Below are 21366 nucleotides of genomic sequence, written 5' to 3'. Positions count from 1 at the left end.
AAAAAAAGCCTTCATTTGTCTTAAGAGACTGTCTTTTTCAGAAAAAAGCCTTCATTTGTCTCCAGAGACTGTCTTTTTCAGAAAAAAGCCTTCATTTGTCTCCAGAGACTGTCTTTTTCAGAAAAAAGCCTTCATTTGTCTCCAGAGACTGTCGTTTTCAGAAAAAAGCTTTCATTTGTCTTAGGAGACTGTCTTTTTCAGAAAAAAAAGCCTTCATTTGTCTTCAGAGACTGTCTTTTTCAGAAAAAAGCCTTCATTTGTCTTCAGAGACTGTCTTTTTCAGAAAAAAGCTTTCATTTGTCTTAAGAGACTTTCTTTTTTAGAAAAAAGCATTCATTTGTCTTCACAGGCTGTCATTTCTAGAAAAAAGCCTTCATTTGTCTTCAGAGACTGTCTTTTTTTAAAAAAAAGCCTTCATTTGTCTTAAGAGACTGTCTTTTGCAGAAAAAAGCCTTCATTTGTCTCCAGAGACTGTCTTTTTCAGAAAAAAGCTTTCATTTGTGTCCAGAGACTGTCTTTTTCAGAAAAAAGCCTTCATTTGTCTCCAGAGACTGTCATTTTCAGAAAAAAGCTTTCATTTGTCTTAGGAGACTGTCTTTTTCAGAAAAAAAAGCCTTCATTTGTCTTCAGAGACTGTCTTTTTCAGAAAAAAGCTTTCATTTGTCTTAGGAGACTGTCTTTTTCAGAAAAAAGCTTTCATTTGTCTTAGGAGACTGTCTTTTTCAGAAAAAAAAGCCTTCATTTGTTTTAAGAGACTTTCTGTTTTAGAAAAAAGCATTCATTTGTCTTCACAGGCTGTCATTTCTAGAAAAAAGCCTTCATTTGTCTTAAGAAACTGTCTTTTTCAGAAAAAAGCCTTTATTTGTCTTCAGAGGGTGTCTTGTTTAGAAACTAGCCCTCATTTACCTTCAGAGACTATTTTTCTCGAAAAGAAACCGTCATATGTTTTCGAATACGACATTTTACAAATACAAGTTACTAAAAAGTAAAACGTGTCTATTGTCATCTAATATCTAACCTCAAAAGATGCTAACCTCAAAATTAACGGACTTTTATACAAAATTTTGAGATTTTCTTCATCATTTTTATTGTTGAATTTTCGAAACGTTAAAATTCGTAATTCTTTTTCATATCTTAGACTAAAAACTAAATTCTAGCTGCAAAATCGTTTTCCACACAAATTCCTGTACCCTCTTTAACCCCTTCCGTGGTGGTAAATCCAAAAATTCTTCCTTAGTGCGAAATTATTTTGTAAAATTGATGTACTATTCAAATTTCATTAGTTACGGTTGTTTTGAAAGAAAAAGGTGAACCTTTTTTGTGTCGAGCAGTGTATAATATGAAAATTAATTTCGTGAGAACTCTACAACGTAACGATTCTGTGTTTATACATCAACATGTTTGCATATTTCTCGTTGTATTCAAATCACACTACTTAACAATGTGTTGAACGGTTACGTTCACTACTTTTTAAATACATAAATAATTATCGTTTCTCACTGTTATATAAGATAACGACTTTCTCCTTTGTTACCGATCGACCTACGCCATTAAAGATAATCCATATTAGATTTTTTGCTATTTTTTGTGTTTAAATATAGAATAAATCAATTTGAAACTTTTATTACATTAATCTTGTTCAATTTCTAAATAAAAAGTTTGTTATTATGCATCAAGATTTAGTTGACACAGTTTTAAATCTTTGATACAGTTTAACTTATTAAGTCAGAGACCATGTAATTTACGACTCGACGTCACTATCTATATATTGAGAATTGGCAACACTGGTAGTACAAGACAAAACAGGAAACTGTTTATAAGTACGTTACGAATTACGAATACAAAAATTAATATTTTTAATTTATAATAAATTTAGACAATTATCAATTATGAGGATGAATCGTCATTCATTTTACTATATATCATTGATACACTAAATTCGAATATGGCCGTACTTTCCTAAACAGGACCGTATTTAGGATCAGAGGTTACGAAAGAATCATGAACATACAAATTATCTATTGACACGTAAATAAAAATAATAATAAAAATTTTACTGGAAATGTTCGGTAGATATAATTCTAAATCAGATTTACGTGAACGACAAGCCTGCATAAAATTATTTTCCAACGTTTTCACTGAATGTGTTTTTTAATCAAATTAGTTTTACATTCATATTGATTTATTAAAACGTATCGTTAATCAAATTATTTGGTCATAATTTTTGTTTCTATAGATGTAATACAAATATTTCATATTTTTTATACCCAATTTATATACTGCTGGTGTTTAGTAAGCATAAAATTGAATTTATCATCATTTTATGTTGGAAAATATTAACCGCACGCAATTAGATTTGATTATATATTATTTTAGTCACAATTTCGCGTTACTCACATAATTGATGAAAGTATTTCTTTTAACTAATTTTAGAAAAAGATCGTTTTTAAGTATGACAAATTACATCAATTTGTATTTAATCGTATTGACCTTACACTGACCTTGGTTTTACTTAATTAACCAAATAACTCTAACTTGAACTTTATTCGAACATTATTTGAAACTAGATGACTTTCTATATGTTATTACTTTAACAAATTTAAACAAATTGATACCGTTGTTTCCGTTAAATCTTTTTACCGCTGCTCTACGTAAATTCAGATGAAGAATTCTCGGTATCCGTTCGATGGGCTTCGCCAAGGAGTGACACAACAAAGGTAGACCGATACTGGTATAGCGTGACGTCATCATTAAAATGAGATGAATAAATAAAAGCTAGATAAGTAATTGAAATAAGTAAATTTGATCTAACGTTTGGATAATCAAACTTCATTTAAATTAATTCGAAAAATTTATACTTTATATTTACTTGATAAACAAATTGGATGGAAAACAAATATGTACTTTTAACGCATTTAAAATGAACCTTGATGTAAACTCGTTTTTCTACAGAGGAATCATATATGGATAGAATGTGAATTTTAATTAAAAATACGAAGATTAAAAATATGTCAATAATTAATATAAAAATGCGGTTTATTGAATTAAGAAATCAATGAGTTTAGTAAACGAAAAATATTGATAATATTACCAGCGCTTTTACAAATAAAATCTTTTAGAACTTTTGTACTCAAACTCGTATATAATTACATCCTATAGTGAATAGCTCAACCCGTTGCAACTTTAACCTTGGCTAGGTTAGTCGTGGTATCCCCCTCTATAGTAGTAACCATACACCAATACCGGTTCTATATCCTCTCTTTGTCGCCATCTCTGTCTTCGTGTCTTGGAACATTTTAACACGGTGAACCGAAGATATAAATAAAAAAAAATAACAGTTGTGGTAGTTGTGAACTATGAACAAAATCGCGGACGATTCTGTAATTCAATAAATTTGAATAAAATCATAATTCGGTTGTTTTAGATTGTTTTGTGTACGGTGAATTGTTCAAAAGTTTTTGTTTATGATACCTTCTGCAATTATTATCAGTGAATGTTATACAATTTGAAAGGATATAAATGTTATATTGACGCAAGCATTTATGCAGAAAGGTGAGTCGTTAGAAAATTTTCATAATAAACTACGGATAAAGTTTTTTTTTTCAACTGACAAAGCTGTAATTTATTTCGTAATTACACAAGTAAACTTCTCAATAATTAAAAAACTATCGGAACTAGTTACAAATATGAATAATATATTGTAAACGGATTATATAAAATTGAATTTTTTGTAACTACTCAGCACTCCCATAACATTCTTGAAATGTGTGGCATTACATACGTTGATCGTGTTTAACCACGTGACCTCTATACCACATGTGTTTGATTACTTTGATAATGTTTTAAGTTACATTAAAATCATAACAAATTTAATCACGTTGTGTTTGGTAAGTAAATGAAAATTGTAGTAATTTTTTTTGGTTAGTTGTAATAGCGGAAGTAGGTTACTAAAATGGAAGCTGTAATATGGTGGGTAGACGTGGTTAATTTTGGCGCTACCTTTTTCCTATTTATGTATTATAGTGGTATAAAGACATTAGTTTTATGATAAAATTTATTTCTATTATTGAGAAATTGACAAAACCATCGAAATCTAAAACATTAATTAATCAATATTGACAAAATCGTTAATATTATATAAGCGATGTTGCCAGCTTGGTGTATGATAATATCTGTCCTTTTTCAGATTCATATTAAATTTCTTATTAAAAATTTTATGAATTACCTATTTTTATACATTTCAAAAGTTACGAGGATTTTGTTTAAACAAATAACAAAAGATGAATTGTGAGATTTCATTAAATTGCCCCAATTCTCATTCATTCATATTTTAATCACTCATTCTTTTGTTTAAAATGTAGCTCAAAATAATAGTACAGTAAAATTTTGAAACCTCTTCATTGTTTTCGTTAAGAAACTTTCAGATCAGGTCATAATTTAGTTATGGTTATGAAATAGAGATATTTATTAATTTCTTCAAATACTACAAATTTTTTCTATTTTATATTCTCTTCCAGAATTTTTTATATATATTATCACGTTCTCAAAATATTAAAATTCGACATAAAACCAAGAATTTCTTCTAGTTTTATAAAAATCACATTTTATTTATTATATTTATTGACACAAATAATTCATTGTTAATGAATTATCAGAAATATAAAAAAATATATTTTTTATATAGTACAGGCAAATTAGGCGATTTTGAGCTAAAACTTAATTAAGTTGGGGGGGTTTTGATTTTCTAGATTGTGGGAGATTTTGGAATACTAAATAAGTCTATTAGCTCTTAATAAAATTACAGGCACGGATTTTCGAAATTTTGGGACTTAAAACTCATAAAAATTTTGAATCGCGAATATCTCGAAAACTACGAGGAATTCGAAAAAAACTGCAGGAACAAAAAATGTAGAGTACAAAATTCTCTACAAAAAAGTATATTAGGTATTTGTTGCTAACCTCAAAATTTTTACCTTAAAATAGATTTTTATAATCAGAAATTCTTTGAAACGCGAATAACTCAAAAACTACGAAGAATTCGAAAAAAAAGGCATTGAACAAAAAATGTAGAGCATAAAATTCTCTACAAAAAAGTAAATTAGGTATTTGTTGCTAACCTCAAAATTTTCACCATAAAATATATTTTTACACTCAAAAATATTTTGAATCGTGTGTAACTCGAGAACTACGAAGAAATCCAAAAAAAGTCATTAAACAAAAAATGTAGAGCACAAAATTCACTATAAAAAAGTAAATTAGGTATTTGTTCATAACCTCAAAATTTTTACCTTAAAATAGATTTTTATAATCAGAAATACTTTGAAACGCGAATAACTCAAAAACTACGAAGAATTCGAAAAAAAGTCATTGAACAAAAAATGTAGAGCACAAAATTCTCTACAAAAAAGTATATTAGGTATTTGTTGCTAACCTCAAAATTTTTACCTTAAAATGGTTTTTTATAATCAGAAATACTTTGAAACGCGAATAACTCAAAAACTACGAAGAATTCGAAAAAAAGTCATTAAACAAAAAATGTAGAGCACAAAATTCTCTATAAAAAAGTAAATTAGGTATTTGCTCCTAACCTCAAAATTTTTACCTTAAAATGGTTTTTTATAATCAGAAATACTTTGAAACGCGAATAACTCAAAAACTACGAAGAATTCGAAAAAAAGTCATTGAACAAAAAATGTAGAGCACAAAATTCTCTACAAAAAAGTAAATTAGGTATTTGTTGCTAACCTCAAAATTTTTACCTTAAAATGGATTTTTATAATCAGAAATACTTTGAAACGCGAATAACTCAAAAACTACGAAGAATTCGAAAAAAAGTCATTGAACAAAAAATGTAGAGCACAAAATTCTCTATAAAAAAGTAAATTAGGTATTTGTTGCTAACCTCAAAATTTTTACCTTAAAATGGATTTTTATAATCAGAAATACTTTGAAACGCGAATAACTCAAAAACTACGAAGAATTCGAAAAAAAGTCATTGAACAAAAAATGTAGAGCACAAAATTCTCTACAAAAAAGTATATTAGGTATTTGTTGCTAACCTCAAAATTTTTACCTTAAAATGGTTTTTTATAATCAGAAATACTTTGAAACGCGAATAACTCAAAAACTACGAAGAATTCGAAAAAAAGTCATTGAACAAAAAATGTAGAGCACAAAATTCTCTATAAAAAAGTAAATTAGGTATTTGCTCCTAACCTCAAAATTTTTACCTTAAAATGGATTTTTATAATCAGAAATACTTTGAAACGCGAATAACTCAAAAACTACGAAGAATTCGAAAAAAAGTCATTGAACAAAAAATGTAGAGCACAAAATTCTCTACAAAAAAGTATATTAGGTATTTGTTGTTAACCTCAAAATTTTTACCTTAAAATGGATTTTTATAATCAGAAATACTTTGAAACGCGAATAACTCAAAAACTACGATGAATTCGAAAAAAAGTCATTGAACAAAAAATGTAGAGCACAAAATTCTCTATAAAAAAGTAAATTAGGTATTTGTTGCTAACCTCAAAATTTTTACCTTAAAATGGATTTTTATAATCAGAAATACTTTGAAACGCGAATAACTCAAAAACTACGAAGAATTCGAAAAAAAGTCATTGAACAAAAAATGTAGAGCACAAAATTCTCTATAAAAAAGTAAATTAGGTATTTGCTCCTAACCTCAAAATTTTTACCTTAAAATAGATTTTTATAATCAGAAATACTTTGAAACGCGAATAACTCAAAAACTACGAAGAATTCGAAAAAAAGTCATTGAACAAAAAATGTAGAGCACAAAATTCTCTACAAAAAAGTATATTAGGTATTTGTTGCTAACCTCAAAATTTTTACCTTAAAATGGTTTTTTATAATCAGAAATACTTTGAAACGCGAATAACTCAAAAACTACGAAGAATTCGAAAAAAAGTCATTAAACAAAAAATGTAGAGCACAAAATTCTCTACAAAAAAGTATTTTATGTATTTGTTCCTAAACTCAAAATTTCCACGTTAAAATGGATTTTTACTTGTAAAAATAAATTTAATAATGTACATCCTAATCGAAAACCGATCACAAGATCTATAGTAAGTTAATAAAGAAGTTTAATGTCGAAAAAAATATACAAGGCATGCAAAACTGTATATTTAGATGACTAATAGAAAAAATATACAGGGAATTTAATATTTAACAAACATTCGTAATTAAATAATGATAAATTTCCTTTATAGAATGTACGAATGATGATTTGGATAGACGTGTTGCCAGAGCTTTAATATCAAACGAAATACGTTTGAAACGATCGTCATTATAAAAAATAAAAGCGGAATGCCATTGGTGACACCATAACTGTATTAAAAGACTCAAATATAAATTTATTGCGCTATAAAATCCGCTTTTTTCCGCATTAAACCGGATCTGTTATACGGTTTATGGCGAAATTTCTAATTTGAAATTTCAATAAATGAAAAATTAAGATTTTTCTTTGTTGGAATTAGTTAATAAATACAAATATCTCCGAGTTAGTGATGTAATACCGAACCGCAGTTGATTAAACAATGCTCCAACAACCGATTAATGTGGCCGATAACTTTACGAAATGCAATGTTGTCAATTAAAACTTTTAGGTAGATTTAGATTGATTTCGAGTTAAAAGGCAATTAAACTTTTCCTAATTACGAAAATATTTGTGTGAATGCGAGTACAGGGAATGAATTTGCCTCGTGGATTGAAAATCGGGAATTATCGGAGGTAGCTTGAAGTATAGAGGCTACAAAAGTGCTTCCGAAATAATATATAATTGATACAAAATGGTCGAATTACAATATTATCTGGAAACCGAACCTATTTAGGTAGGCAATCAATTTAAAATCCTTTTCTGTTGAACAATTAATCCTCGATCTTCACATTCTTCCACGGATACTTTTATAGAACCAATTTAGTGCCTATTATGCAAACTAAAGACACTTATCCACGTCAAAATGGCGGCCGTGGGGTAAACAATCGATTTTCTTTGGTTTTTTTTCTCGATATCAAGACTTGTTTTGTATTGCTTTTGTTTTATGTTGTTGAAAGGATTCCATAGACGCTTTTTAGATCTGTTCTAGTGAAACTGATACGGCTGAAACTGCCAATTACGCAAACTAAAGGAACAGTTGATCTATGTCAATATGGCGGCCGTGGGGTAAACAATCGATTTTCTGTTTTAGTGAAACTAATACGGCTGAAACTGCCAATTACGCAAACTAAAGGAACAGTTGATCTATGTCAATATGGCGGCCGTGGGGTAAACAATCGATTTTCTGTTTTAGTGAAACTAATACGGCCGAAACTGCCAATTACGCAAACTAAAGGAACAGTTGATCTATGTCAATATGGCGGCCGTGGGGTAAACAATCGATTTTCTGTTCTAGTGAAACTAATACGGCTGAAACTGCCAATTACGCAAACTAAAGGAACAGTTGATCTATGTCAATATGACGGCCGTGGGGTAAACAATCGATTTTCTGTTCTAGTGAAACTAATACGGCTGAAACTGCCAATTACGCAAACTAAAGGAACAGTTGATCTATGTCAATATGACGGCCGTGGGGTAAACAATCGATTTTCTGTTCTAGTGAAACTAATACGGCTGAAACTGCCAATTACGCAAACTAAAGAAACAATTGATCCATGTTAAAATGGCGGCTGTGGGGTAAACTATCGATTTTCTTGGTTTTTTTTTCGGTATTGAGACTATTTATTTTGTGGTTAAGTTACGAAAGTTTCTTGGATATTAATTTCCACATTGCTTAAGTTAATCAAGCATGAATAAATACTTTTTAATCATGCGAGGTGATAACCCGGTTGTAGCTAAAAGGTACAAGGACAAATTTCATGCTTCAGTCACAATCTTGTTCATTTTTCCAATGTACTTGCTTTTTCGATTGAATTTACCTCTCACCTACACTAAATACAATACTGTATAGTCAAAAAAACCAACAAAGTCACGTTTTTTGGATGAAATTTCGAGTTTTCCAAGTTGCAATTCCTTAAAAGGCCAATTCGGAATAAAACCGGAAATAATAAGGTTTAAAATTCGTCTGCCATTTTATCAAACTACACAGAAATTTACGTCATCAGCAGTTGTTTACCCCACGGCCGCCATTTTTGAATGAACATCAGCTGTTTCGTTAGGCTGCTTACTTATATTAAACACAACAATGCGTAGACAAAAAAAAAACAACAAAATCACGTGTTCGAGAGGAAATTTCGAGTTTTCCAAGTTGCAATATCTTAAAAAAGTCATTTCGAAATAAAATCGGAAATAATAAGGTTTAAAATTCGTCTGCCATTTTATCAAACTACACAGAAATTTACGTCATCAGCAGTTGTTTACCCCACGGCCGCCATTTTTGAATGAACATCAGCTGTTTCGTTAGGCTGCTTACTTATATTAAACACAACAAAGCGTAGACAAAAAAAAAACAACAAAATCACGTTTTCGAGAGGAAATTTCGAGTTTTCCAAGTTGCAATTTCTTAAAAAGTCATTTCGAAATAAAACCGGAAATAATAAGGTTTAAAATTCGTCTGCCATTTTATCAAACTACACAGAAATTTACGTCATCAGCAGTTGTTTACCCCACGGCCGCCATTTTTGAATGAACATCAGCTGTTTCGTTAGGCTGCTTACTTATATTAAACACAACAATGCGTAGACAAAAAAAAAACAACAAAATCACGTTTTCGAGAGGAAATTTCGAGTTTTCCAAGTTGCAATTTCTTAAAAAGTCATTTCGAAATAAAACCGGAAATAATAAGGTTTAAAATTCGTCTGCCATTTTATCAAACTACACAGAAATTTACGTCATCAGCAGTTGTTTACCCCACGGCCGCCATTTTTGAATGAACATCAGCTGTTTCGTTAGGCTGCTTACTTATATTAAACACAACAATGCGTAGACAAAAAAAAAAACAACAAAATCACGTTTTCGAGAGGAAATTTCGAGTTTTCCAAGTTGCAATTTCTTAAAAAGTCATTTCGAAATAAAACCGGAAATAATAAGGTTTAAAATTCGTCTGCCATTTTATCAAACTACACAGAAATTTACGTCATCAGCAGTTGTTTACCCCACGGCCGCCATTTTTGAATGAACATCAGCTGTTTCGTTAGGCTGCTTACTTATATTAAACACAACAAAGCGTAGACAAAAAAAAAACAACAAAATCACGTTTTCGAGAGGAAATTTCGAGTTTTCCAAGTTGCAATTTCTTAAAAAGTCATTTCGAAATAAAACCGGAAATAATAAGGTTTAAAATTCGTCTGCCATTTTATCAAACTACACAGAAATTTACGTCATCAGCAGTTGTTTACCCCACGGCCGCCATTTTTGAATGAACATCAGCTGTTTCGTTAGGCTGCTTACTTATATTAAACACAACAATGCGTAGACAAAAAAAAACAACAAAATCACGTTTTCGAGAGGAAATTTCGAGTTTTCCAAGTTGCAATTTCTTAAAAAAGTCATTTCGAAATAAAATCGGAAATAATAAGGTTCAAAATTCGTCTGACAATTTATCAAACTATACAGAAATTTACTTCATCAACAGTTGTTTACCCCACGACGGCCATTTTTGAATGAACATCAGCTGTTTCGTTAGGCTGCTTACTTATATTAAACACAACAATGCGTAGACAAAAAAAAACAACAAAGTCACGTTTTTTGGATGAAATTTCGAGTTTTCCAAGTTGCAATTCCTTAAAAGGCCAATTCGGAATAAAACCGGAAATAATAAGGTTTAAAATTCGTCTGCCATTTTATCAAACTACACAGAAATTTACGTCATCAGCAGTTGTTTACCCCACGGCCGCCATTTTTGAATGAACATCAGCTGTTTCGTTAGGCTGCTTACTTATATTAAACACAACAATGCGTAGACAAAAAAAAACAACAAAATCACGTTTTCGAGAGGAAATTTCGAGTTTTCCAAGTTGCAATTTCTTAAAAAAGTCATTTCGAAATAAAATCGGAAATAATAAGGTTTAAAATTCGTCTGCCATTTTATCAAACTACACAAAAATTTACTTCATCAACAGTTGTTTACCCCACGACGGCCATTTTTGAATGAACACCAGCTCGTTAGTCGCACGACTTATTTAGTTAAAATTAATTTTGTGACATTCTGTATAAATTCTAATACATTTTATCAACGTTGATATAACCAATATCCAATAAATCTGTAATAGACTAAATGCCAATTCGTTATATTCCATAGAGTTTGCCTGACAGGTAGGTTTCAATATAACCGTCTCCTTTTGATCGATTTATTTATTTTCCTCCCGCCTCCAACGTTCCGATATTGTTTGCCAATTGTATGGAATAACGTCGAAAGAATCGACTCCATTAATTGTTAAGTCACAAACATCGATTTGGAAATTTGTAGACGAAGGTTTTTGATAAAATTTGAAATTAGATCGATACATACGAGGTCTGGTTATTAAATAACGAGACCGCGCGCCTAGCGGGCGCCATAGACGGTTAGGATAAAAAACAAGATGTCCGTCGGGGGTCTAGATATCTTATCTATGCACGTCCCAACAAAAATTTACTGATTTTTAGCTTGATTCACCGGATTATTAACGAAATAAGGTAGTCTCGAGCAAATAAGCTCTTAAACTTTTCAGTAACGATATAACCGCCATCTAGTGCCGAGTAGAGTTAAGACACTCTTCCAGATTAAAACAATCGTTGAAAAATTTTGACTTGTGACGGTTTTCTCTAGGATAACGTTTATTTTCGTAATCTAACACTCATAACTTCGCCATTAATTTATTATGAGTAGAAATTTCGATATACAAAAGATTTCGGGGCAAAAATTAATCGATATTGTTAGTTTGATGTTTAATTATGTCGTTGTAAACCCCCGACTATTTATTTGAAATCGGATATCTAATTAAACATGTCACTTCACAGTTCCGAAAGACTAGAACATGAAATGTTGATAATTAATTAAGAATTATCTCTCTAATTACCAGTTTATAATTGGAAATTACGCCTTCAATAGTAACTTAATATCAACGACGAAGACTCTAATTTTTTCTTTATCATCATAAACATTAATTAAGTTTATTAGAAGGTACAAACTAGAATTAATCAAGTGTGCCTACATTTAACATCAAAAGTCATGTATCAAATTGTGTCTTGTGCCTTAATACAGTTTCGTATCACGTGATTCAAGCAATCTGATTGAGTTTAATTCAGCGAAGACCCAAGCAGCCGTTTATCAAAGACTGGCAGTGCAGCTCAAGGATTTGGTCCTCTTCGGCCAGAAAATATCACCAGCAAGGCAAATTCGCCTGTTGGGCATTGAGGTTGGGAGTAATATGTCTTGGTATGTTTGCCGATTGAGCCAAGGCAGCTCTACAAAAATTTGAAGCCCTCTATGAATTCCGCAACAGCTTCTAATCCTCTACACTGCCCAGATTCATCCCTTTTTGGACGGCTTGCACATTTGAAGCTCCAATTAAGACCAAAAAACTATGAATTCCGCAACAGCTTTTGATCTTCTACATGGCCCAGATCCATCCATTTTTATATGAACTTGGCTTGCACATTTGGAGCCCTAATTGAGACCAAAGAACTATGAGATCAGCAACAGCTTCTGGTTCTTTACACGGCCCAGATTCATTCCTTTTTGGGTGAACTTGGCTTGTACATTTGAAGCTCCAATTAAGACCAAAAAAAAAACTATGAATTAGGCAACAGCTTCTGGTTCTTTACACGGCCCAGATTCATTCCTTTTTGGGTGAACTTGGCTTGTACATTTGAAGCTCCAATTAAGACCAAAAAAAAACTATGAATTAGGCAACAGCTTCTGGTCCTTTACACGGCCCAGATTCATTCCTTTTTGGGTGAACTTGGCTTGTACATTTGAAGCTCCAATTAAGACCAAAAAAAAAACTATGAATTAGGCAACAGCTTCTGGTCCTTTACACGGCCCAGATTCATCCCTTTTTGGGCGAACTTGGCTTGTACATTTGAAGCTTCAATTAAGACCAAAAAAAACTATGAATTAGGCAACAGCTTCTGGTCCTTTACACGGCCCAGATTCATCCCTTTTTGGGCGAACTTGGCTTGTACGTTTGAAGCTTCAATTAAGACCAAAAAAACTATGAATTAGGCAACAGCTTCTGGTCCTTTACACGGCCCAGATTCATTCCTTTTTGGGTGAACTTGGCTTGTACATTTGAAGCTCCAATTAAGACCAAAAAAAACTATGAATTAGGCAACAGCTTCTGGTCCTTTACACGGCCCAGATTCATCCCTTTTTGGGCGAACTTGGCTTGTACGTTTGAAGCTTCAATTAAGACCAAAAAAACTATGAATTAGGCAACAGCTTCTGGTCCTTTACACGGCCCAGATTCATCCCTTTTTGGGCGAACTTGGCTTGTACATTTGAAGCTCCAATTAAGACCAAAAAAAACTATGAATTAGGCAACAGCTTCTGGTCCTTTACACGGCCCAGATTCATCCCTTTTTGGGCGAACTTGGCTTGTACGTTTGAAGCTTCAATTAAGACCAAAAAAAAACTATGAATTAGGCAACAGCTTCTGGTCCTTTACACGGCCCAGATTCATCCCTTTTTGGGTGAACTTGGCTTGTACATTTGAAGCTCCAATTAAGACCAAAAAAAAACTATGAATTAGGCAACAGCTTCTGGTCCTTTACACGGCCCAGATTCATCCCTTTTTGGGCGAACTTGGCTTGTACATTTGAAGCTTCAATTAAGACCAAAAAAACTATGAATTAGGCAACAGCTTCTGGTCCTTTACACGGCCCAGATTCATTCCTTTTTGGGTGAACTTGGCTTGTACATTTGAAGCTCCAATTAAGACCAAAAAAAAACTATGAATTAGGCAACAGCTTCTGGTCCTTTACACGGCCCAGATTCATTCCTTTTTGGGTGAACTTGGCTTGTACATTTGAAGCTTCAATTAAGACCAAAAAAACTATGAATTAGGCAACAGCTTCTGGTCCTTTACACGGCCCAGATTCATCCCTTTTTGGGCGAACTTGGCTTGTACATTTGAAGCTTCAATTAAGACCAAAAAAACTATGAATTAGGCAACAGCTTCTGGTCCTTTACACGGCCCAGATTCATTCCTTTTTGGGTGAACTTGGCTTGTACATTTGAAGCTCCAATTAAGACCAAAAAAAACTATGAATTAGGCAACAGCTTCTGGTCCTTTACACGGCCCAGATTCATCCCTTTTTGGATGAACTTGGCTTGCACATTTGGAGCTCGACTCCCAAGTATACCTTGATGACGCTGGATTTAATACAGAAGAAACTTAAAGGCGATCCAGAGTTGACCAGAAACTTACTGATTTTCCTACGACAGATGATCTTCTGAACTATCCAACTTGATCCCACTTGGATCAGTATTTGTAAGACTTACTCGACGGGCAGTCGTGGCACAAGTACGCCTGCAGACGCCCAGGACGTCATTTTATAGAAATTCTTTATTTGCAGAAGTGTAAACCTGTGGAATTAGTTACCAAGGCACGTCTTAAAGAAAATCAAAATCTATGAAATATAAATTTATGATTATAACGTTTATTTCAAATTGTCCTTAATGCGGCTCTGTTTAAATCGCAATCAAATTATTTAATAACAAAAATATTAACCTACTTACAAACAAAGTAGTTTTTTTTTCAAGTTTTTCAGTGTCTCCCTTTCATCTGACTGATTTAATCTCTCAAAAAGTATCTACTTCATCGTAAATTTCTTCTGGAAATCCTTTAACTCTGATTAAATTGTGGAAAGTGTGGAAAAGCCGTTTCGTTTCTTCCGCAAATAAACAACAACGACAAATATCTTTTTTTTAATCACATTTAAATTATAATAGAATTTCCATTACGTAGAATGTTTTGAAGAATTAATCAACGAATCATCAAAAAATATTAAAGAATTACCTGAAAGGTACCACACGGTCCGAATTCAATTATTTTAGACACACAAACCCACAAAAAAAACCCACGCAAACGTCCACGTGTGGTTGTTGAACATGACATTCCGTCTCCTTCTTCTCCATCTAGATCTACGGAGGATTCGCTTTTGGAAGGGGTAGCTCCATCGGTTATACACCCTTGTAGCAACACGCCACGCCACTCCATGTCGTGCAACGTCGGTTCGGATGGTTCATTATGAAAAAGTTTTTAGTACTTTTCGCATAGTTAGTGAAAAGAAGATGTTGGGTTCGTAAAATCGACAAAAATCGTAAAAAACTCGGCGTTTTTTATGTATTAATCCGAGAATTGAAAACAGATCCTAATCGGTGTCAAGAAAAAGTGCATTGACACGTCTTAACACACGTCGCTTGTATCTTTGAATCGTCTCACGTGGGATAGCGCGGCGTGGCGTGGCGTGGTGTAGTGTGGCGTGGCGTGTCGTTAGTTGGCTGGTGTCCTCTTGTCGGTTAATTGGTGTGTGGTATCTGATCCATCGATCTAATTGCCTCCTAGGTCACTATAGTTCTTTGTAATCTTAATTTCTGTTAATTCCTTGTTCGATTTTTCGTATAATTTCGATAAACTCGTTAATTTCTTATATTCTATTTTTGTTTTCGTACGTTATTGTAGAAAAAAGTCAAACTTTTCTTATAACAACAACCGAAACTTTAATAACTGAAGCTTGTTTTAGTAAATATTCGACAAAGCGGAGAGGGTAGTTAAAAAGTTTTTCGAAATTTGCCGAAGGAAGTGGCAATATTAATTTTCATCACTGGTGCGGGATGCTTGTAGGGATAAAGCGCACTAGAAGTATATTGCTCAATAACTTGAACGGAAAATTTTAATTTGGGGTCGTTTTCTACGAGAAATCATAATTTATATTCTCCACAACCCACTTATTGAACAAAAAAACGTCACTGAATGAAGTACAAGTCGTACAATTGACTTACAATCTTGATCAGAAGTTGTTGGAACCAGAATTACTTGATTTGATACATTTGCACAAAAGTTTTCATTAGAAAAAGTTGTTGGACGTAGAAATACATGTCATGTTTGCACGAAAAGTCTTGAATTGGAACATGGTAATATTTTTTGGAACCGTCAACTCATTTGTTGACGAGTGTCGCACCAAATATCATCTAGATATACTATCAGAAGTCCTACTGTCCACAGAAACCTCAATCCACGTTCTCTCGAATGGAATCACTACACCTGGAAGCTTATGAAATAGAAGACGAAGATTTCTTGCAGCTACATCCAAACCCATATTCCGAACTTTCTAATATGAGTGGAATTAATAAATCGCCTGTACCTGACCTTGTCAAAGGCGCTATTGAACTGTATAATACTCACTGTTTCATGGCTCGAAATAAACTAAAACAGACAAAGGCGTTGGGACCATACCATATTGAAGCACGGTATCAATATAAGGCTACTGACTATTCTATTGCATCTCGTATATTAACTAGATTAACATAGATCGTGAAAATTTCTTAACATGTTTGTACTAATAATTCTAAATATAACCTTTTTATAGATAATCAAGTTGATGAATCAAAAATGTGTTACAAACACGTCTCCACCCCTGTCTAGATGTAGTGGAATTCTAAAATTTGACGAAAGCGCGCACGGCGTCTTTCACTTACTTTTTATAAACCGCGAAATCCGTTTGATGTTTGTTTCATATAAGTTTTTTATAGCGAGAAGTGAATTATTATAAATTAGTGTAGTGTATAGTGTATAGAATGTAAGAGATAGTGTTTATTAATTAACCCCACGAAATAATTAATCAAAAGGATTTTTGTAGATGGACTAGAGCTCGATTCTATTGAATTTTTTTTTATAACGAAAGTTCATATACACGAAAAAACGACGGGAAATTCACGGTTTGTGCAATGCAGTGTAGTTCAGTTTGTAATAAAGTAATCGAAGAATTTAAATAAATTAGTTAAGTGATAGTGAAAAGTGAATTATTATAAATTAGTGTAGTGTATAGTGTATAGAATGTAAGAGATAGTGTTTATTAATTAACCCCACGAAATAATTAATCAAAAGGATTTTTGTAGATGGACTAGAGCTCGATTCTATTGAATTTTTTTTTATAACGAAAGTTCATATACACGAAAAAACGACGGGAAATTCACGGTTTGTGCAATGCAGTGTAGTTCAGTTTGTAATAAAGTAATCGAAGAATTTAAATAAATTAGTTAAGTGATAGTGAAAAGTGAATTATTATAAATTAGTGTAGTGTATAGTGTATAGAATGTAAGAGATAGTGTTTATTAATTAACCCCACGAAATAATTAATCAAAAGGATTTTTGTAGATGGACTAGAGCTCGATTCTATTGAATTTTTTTTTATAACGAAAGTTCATATACACGAAAAAACGACGGGAAATTCACGGTTTGTGCAATGCAGTGTAGTTCAGTTTGTAATAAAGTAATCGAAGAATTTAAATAAATTAGTTAAGTGATAGTGAAAAGTGAATTATTATAAATTAGTGTAGTGTATAGTGTATAGAATGTAAGAGATAGTGTTTATTAATTAACCCCACGAATATATCGTTTAAATAAATAAAAACAAACAACGAAACAACTAATTAATCAAAAGGATTTGTGTAGATGGACTAGAACTCGTTCGAACGACGGGAAATTCACGGTATGACATTGTAAAAATGAAAATTAACGTTAACATACATCCAAGACTAACCAGGATAGTCAATCAAAATCAAACAAAAGCTCAAACTGTGCGGAAAGTTGCATAACGTGTCTAAATAGAAGAGATATGGTTCTTGAATTGACTGCGAATCAATTTCGGACGAGTTAATTTCGTATACGAGGTATCTACCAAAGTTATCACTTCAAAATAAAATTTATCATTCAAATAATTCTAACTCGGTAATCACTCACAGTCTTAGATCGCAGGGAGTGTAACTTTCATTTAAAGAGCGCGCAGAACACGTCGTATTGTATCCCAGATGAATTATTCAACCGGTTGACTTATTTCAGTCTCTGAAGACGATACTTGGTATTCGAAACTCGCGTCAGCCAATGTAATTGCGATTGTAGTTCGAATAGTGTGTTCGCAATAAGGTTTCGATTAAATATTCCTTATTTGACTGGACTATTTTATTCAATAAGTAAAAAACTATTTTTAGATACGCCTCAACTTCGATAATAGAAAGTGGGTGAACTTATAAAAGAAATTCCGAATTGTCTGAACCAATACAGACGTTAATGGTGAACGTAATTTATTGGTTTGATTTAATACGATCCAAATTGATTTATTCATTGGTTCAACCTCCCTTTATAGTACAATAGAATGGAGAAGTTCGTTCGACTCAAAACGTATTTCGGAAAAAGCAGAAACAGACAAGCAAGATTCGAATAAATTACATTCTTGGACAACGAAAAAGCTTTCGACGAAGTTCTACAAATAAAAAAAAAGAAAACCAAAGTTAGGAATTATGATGGAAGAAACGGGAAGACAGGATTGATCTGACGCGCGTTTCGACGAGACTGAAGACTGTCTACACCACCACTACACCAAAACTCACAATTACACTGTATGATTCGGGTTTCCATAACCAAGTTATCATCTTCAGAGACTGATAGAACTAAACTAGTTTACCGAAGATTAGAAGTTGGATAAAACGTGGTTTTTGGTGGAGGTTTTTTGGATGGTTTGGGAGGCAATCCAACGGAAGCAAAAACCGAGTTTGTTTTCATTGAAACTAGCGGTGAAGCGGGGACATTAACGCCGAATCGATACATAGAAGAAATTTAACAAAATTTCATCCACTTTTTTCCAATATTTCCATCTGGGATCGAACCCCATTTATATATCTATTCAACTTCAACTTTATCGTGTCGAATCCATCGGAAATATTCTTTCTGTTATCAGTTTGTTTAATGCTGATTAAATGGAAGAAGCGGAACGAAAGTGGAAAGCATGGAAAATTCAAATGGACCTTTTTACATACCGACAGACGTTTCGGTCTTTTCTCCAGCGCGCACATACACACACAAGCACTAACCTATCAATATTTATAAGCCGGTACCCATTTTCTTTTTCGATTTCCCGTAAATACCTTTAGATTTCCAGTCGTAGTCCTGTGAAACTAACTTGGAAATTCGCAAAGGCGCCGTACCTTTCCGGCGGAAACTTTCTCGTTAAAAAAATTAGTTACGAAAACACTCGATTAAGTGAAATAATTTCATTTTGGTTAGACAGCTCTAAACAACGATTAGAATCGATAATTGTTTGGTTTTTCGTTAATTTGGAATGTAGTTTTCCTTCTAAAAGTGTTTTCCAGTTTACCTGATGTAATGGACATCAGCTTAGTCGGACAAACATCACATTGTTTTGTAAATAGATTCGAAAGACATCAATACGTAAAATTTTTCAGCAAAAAGCAATTTAAGGAAATTAGTTATTTAATACTGAGTGTATGCACCGGCTAAATCAGTAATATCAACAAGTTTAGTCTTCTAAATACACAGTTTTACAAATCTTAGCTGTAGAAAGTTCTCGAAAGACTATTACAACGATAGCCAGATGACAAATAACAGACCTGTCATCGTAGTTATCGATAGAAAAGTCAATTCAGTCCTTATTGCTAGCGTGGTCATACCGAACGTTGAAAAGTTGGAACCCACTAGTAACACGCCACTCCACGCCACTCCACGCCTCGAATATGTTTGTATATGGTATTGTATATGAATTTAACGAAGTTATAGATGGATTAGCAATAAAAATAAGTATGCTTTCAACTTTTTAACAGTTAAAAAACCGTTTCGTTTCTTATAACTTTGCTATTATTAATTTCAGAGTATAGTACGGAGTGAGTACGGTCTAATTAGAATCAAAACCCACGAAAATTTCGCTGATTTTATGGATTAAGGTGGTTGTGAGGGTGTTTTATCGATTCAGTGAAAGTTAACATCAAAATTTTGGCGATATATTTTTATTTGAGTTTTCAATATTTCGAATTTTGGAAATAACTCGGAAACTACGCCGAATTTTGAAATAAGTGAAGGGATGAAAAATGAAGTCCGAAAAATTTCCTACAAAAAAGGTTCTTTGTGATTTTTTCCTAATATCAAAATTACTCTTACAAAAAGCGAATTTGGTATTAGTGGATTTTTTTCAACAGTGCATTTTTTGCGAATAACTCAAAAAAGACTTGAAATTTAGAGGTTAATTTCTAAAATAAATGCCGAGCAGGAAATTACCTTCGATAAAGCTCAAATACGATTTTTCCTAACCTACAAAAAACTCTAAAATGCCAGAAATCCTCTTTTGAAATAAAACTTGAGTGCGGGACAGGGATAAACCTTAAAAACGTTATTCTTTTTTGGAAATAACTCGGAAACTACGCCGAATTTCGAAAAAAGTGAAGGAAACAAAAATGTAGTTCGAAAAATTTCCTACAAAAAAGGTTCTTTGTGATTTTTTCCTAATATCAAAATTACTCTTACAAAAAGCGAATTTGGTATTAGTGGATTTTTTTCAACAGTGCATTTTTTGCGAATAACTCAAAAAAGACTTGAAATTTAGAGGTTAATTTCTAAAAAAAAATGTCGAGCAGGAAATTACCTTCGAAAAAGGTCAAATACGATTTTTCCTAACCTACAAAAAACTCTAAAATAACAGAAATCCTCTTTTGAAATAAACCTTAAGTGCGGGACAGGGATAAACCTTAAAAACGTTATTCTTTTTTGGAAATAACTCGGAAACTACGCCGAATTTCGAAAAAAGTGAAGGAAACAAAAATGTAGTTCGAAAAATTTCCTACAAAAAAGGTTCCTTGTGATTTTTTCCTAATATCAAAATTACTCTTACAAAAAGCGAATTTGGTATTAGTGGATTTTTTAAACAGTGCATTTTTTGCGGATAACTCAAAAAAGACTTGAAATTTAGAGGTTAATTTCTGAAAAAAATTGTCGAGCAGGAAATTACCTTCGAAAAAGGTCAAATACGATTTTTCCTAACCTACAAAAAACTCTAAAATAACAGAAATCCTCTTTTGAAATAAACCTTAAGTGCGGGACAGGGATAAACCTTAAAAACGTTATTCTTTTTTGGAAATAACTCGGAAACTACGCCGAATTTCGAAAAAAGTGAAGGAAACAAAAATGTAGTTCGAAAAATTTCCTACAAAAAAGGTTCTTTGTGATTTTTTCCTAATATCAAAATTACTCTTACAAAAAGCGAATTTGGTATTAGTGGATTTTTTAAACAGTGCATTTTTTGCGGATAACTCAAAAAAGACTTGAAATTTAGAGGTTAATTTCTGAAAAAAATTGTCGAGCAGGAAATTACCTTCGAAAAAGGTCAAATACGATTTTTCCTAACCTACAAAAAAC

General features: G+C 32.4%; 1 protein-coding gene across 3 annotated transcripts in view; it reads left to right on the top strand.

Annotated features, from left to right (window-relative positions):
* Window positions 1-3229: 3229 nt before the first annotated feature.
* Window positions 3230-21366, top strand: part of LOC130448746 (cadherin-87A) — a 213180-nt gene continuing 195043 nt past the window's right edge. For 2 of the 3 annotated variants that reach the window (XM_056786242.1, XM_056786241.1), the window contains exon 1: window positions 3230-3552. In XM_056786242.1, the coding sequence (XP_056642220.1) occupies window positions 3494-3552 (59 nt within the window). In that variant the 5' untranslated portion in view covers window positions 3230-3493. The remainder of the gene's footprint in view (window positions 3553-21366) is intronic. The other variant, XM_056786243.1, reaches the window with a different exon arrangement.

The sequence above is a fragment of the Diorhabda sublineata genome, chromosome 9 (assembly GCF_026230105.1).
Source record: "Diorhabda sublineata isolate icDioSubl1.1 chromosome 9, icDioSubl1.1, whole genome shotgun sequence".
Lineage (NCBI taxonomy): Eukaryota > Metazoa > Arthropoda > Insecta > Coleoptera > Chrysomelidae > Diorhabda > Diorhabda sublineata.
This window is presented reverse-complemented; position numbering and strand designations above follow the sequence as displayed.